The 1,220-nt window shown below is 52.7% G+C and overlaps 1 protein-coding gene across 1 annotated transcript; it reads left to right on the top strand.

Moving 5' to 3' along the window:
• Position 1: 1 nt before the first annotated feature.
• Positions 2 to 289, top strand: TM35_000931100 (uncharacterized protein; the record flags this gene model as incomplete). Its single annotated transcript, XM_029031517.1, has 1 exon — positions 2 to 289. A coding segment is annotated over one exon (288 nt), but the record flags the coding sequence as incomplete, so codon positions are not given.
• Positions 290 to 1,220: the final 931 nt, after the last annotated feature.

Raw genomic sequence — 1,220 nt, 5'->3', positions numbered from 1 at the left:
GCCACCAGGCCGGCACAACCCAAAACACCGGAACAACCCAACACCTGCAAGGGTTAGCTTATGTGCGAAAATGCGCCCCAATACCACCGTAACGAGGCCCAGTAGAGCACGGAGGCGGGAAACGCACGGCACTCGCAAAACTGAAAATTCACCCCTGGAGGCGGGGCTGGGAAGGGCGCCCCGGGGACAAAATATGTTCTTTTGCGGGCATTTCGGGTACGACCACACCTGGCCGAATGCACCATATCCCGTCCGATTTGTGAAGTTAAGCGGCCACAGGCCTTGTTAGTACGGCGATCAGTGGTGGGGCTGGAACCCGGGGTGCCGTACCCTCCTCAACTTTTTTTTTGCCAACATCTCGGGGTGGGTTGCCGAGGACCTCTGATGCCAACCGCGGCGCGCCCTTGGCAATAAGGGCTGTCCAATCGCGGCGCCCAGCTTACGCACTTCCATCTCCCAGGGAAGCCAAACATACTCCATACATTGTTGTGGTGGGGCAGGCGGTGGGGTGCCAACAAACCAAATACCTCTGCGACGAAATGTTCTTATCGTACTTACTTTTCTTTTTCTTTTTCTGCATTTCCCATGGATTTCCTTTTCACACCACACATGGCAGTAGCGGAACGCCTTAGCACATCTCCATGGCGGAATTTGCCTTTATCATAGGGAAGGAAGGACTAACACCCTCATGTTCTTTTTGTTCATGGCGCCGCGTGCCACCAAGTAAAAGGTGCGGTTGAATGGCCACGCCATGTCACGAGGGGAACGGGGAAGGGTCATCTTTGCGGAATACCTTTCAAACCCATCTTACTCAGCGTTGAAGTGGGGAAAGCAAGAGTTTTCCNTGGGGGAAAGTGTTCTTATTGTGCTTATTTTTTCTTTTCTGCATTTCCCATGGATTTCCTTTTCACACCACACATGGCAGTAGCGGAACGCCTTAACACCATCACCATAGCGGAATTTGCCTTTATCATGGGGGTTTGGTGAATCCCTTTTCTCTTTGTTCTTTTTGTTCATGGTGCCGCGTGCCACCGAGTAAAAGGTGCGGTTGAATGGCCACACCATGGCGTCACGAGGGGAACGGGGAAGGGTCATCTTTGCGGAATACCTTTCAAACCCACCTTACTCAGCGTTGAAGTTGGGAAAGCAAGAGTTTTCCACCATTCCCAACCCCACTCATTTTATAAGTGAAACACCCCCGGGAGCCTCCCCACCCCTCT

Source organism: Trypanosoma theileri, assembly GCF_002087225.1.
Source record: "Trypanosoma theileri isolate Edinburgh chromosome Unknown TM35_Tth_93_V1, whole genome shotgun sequence".
Classification (NCBI taxonomy): Eukaryota; Euglenozoa; class Kinetoplastea; order Trypanosomatida; family Trypanosomatidae; genus Trypanosoma; species Trypanosoma theileri.
Note: the sequence above shows the minus strand (reverse complement) of the source record. Positions and strands in the feature narration are given on the sequence as shown.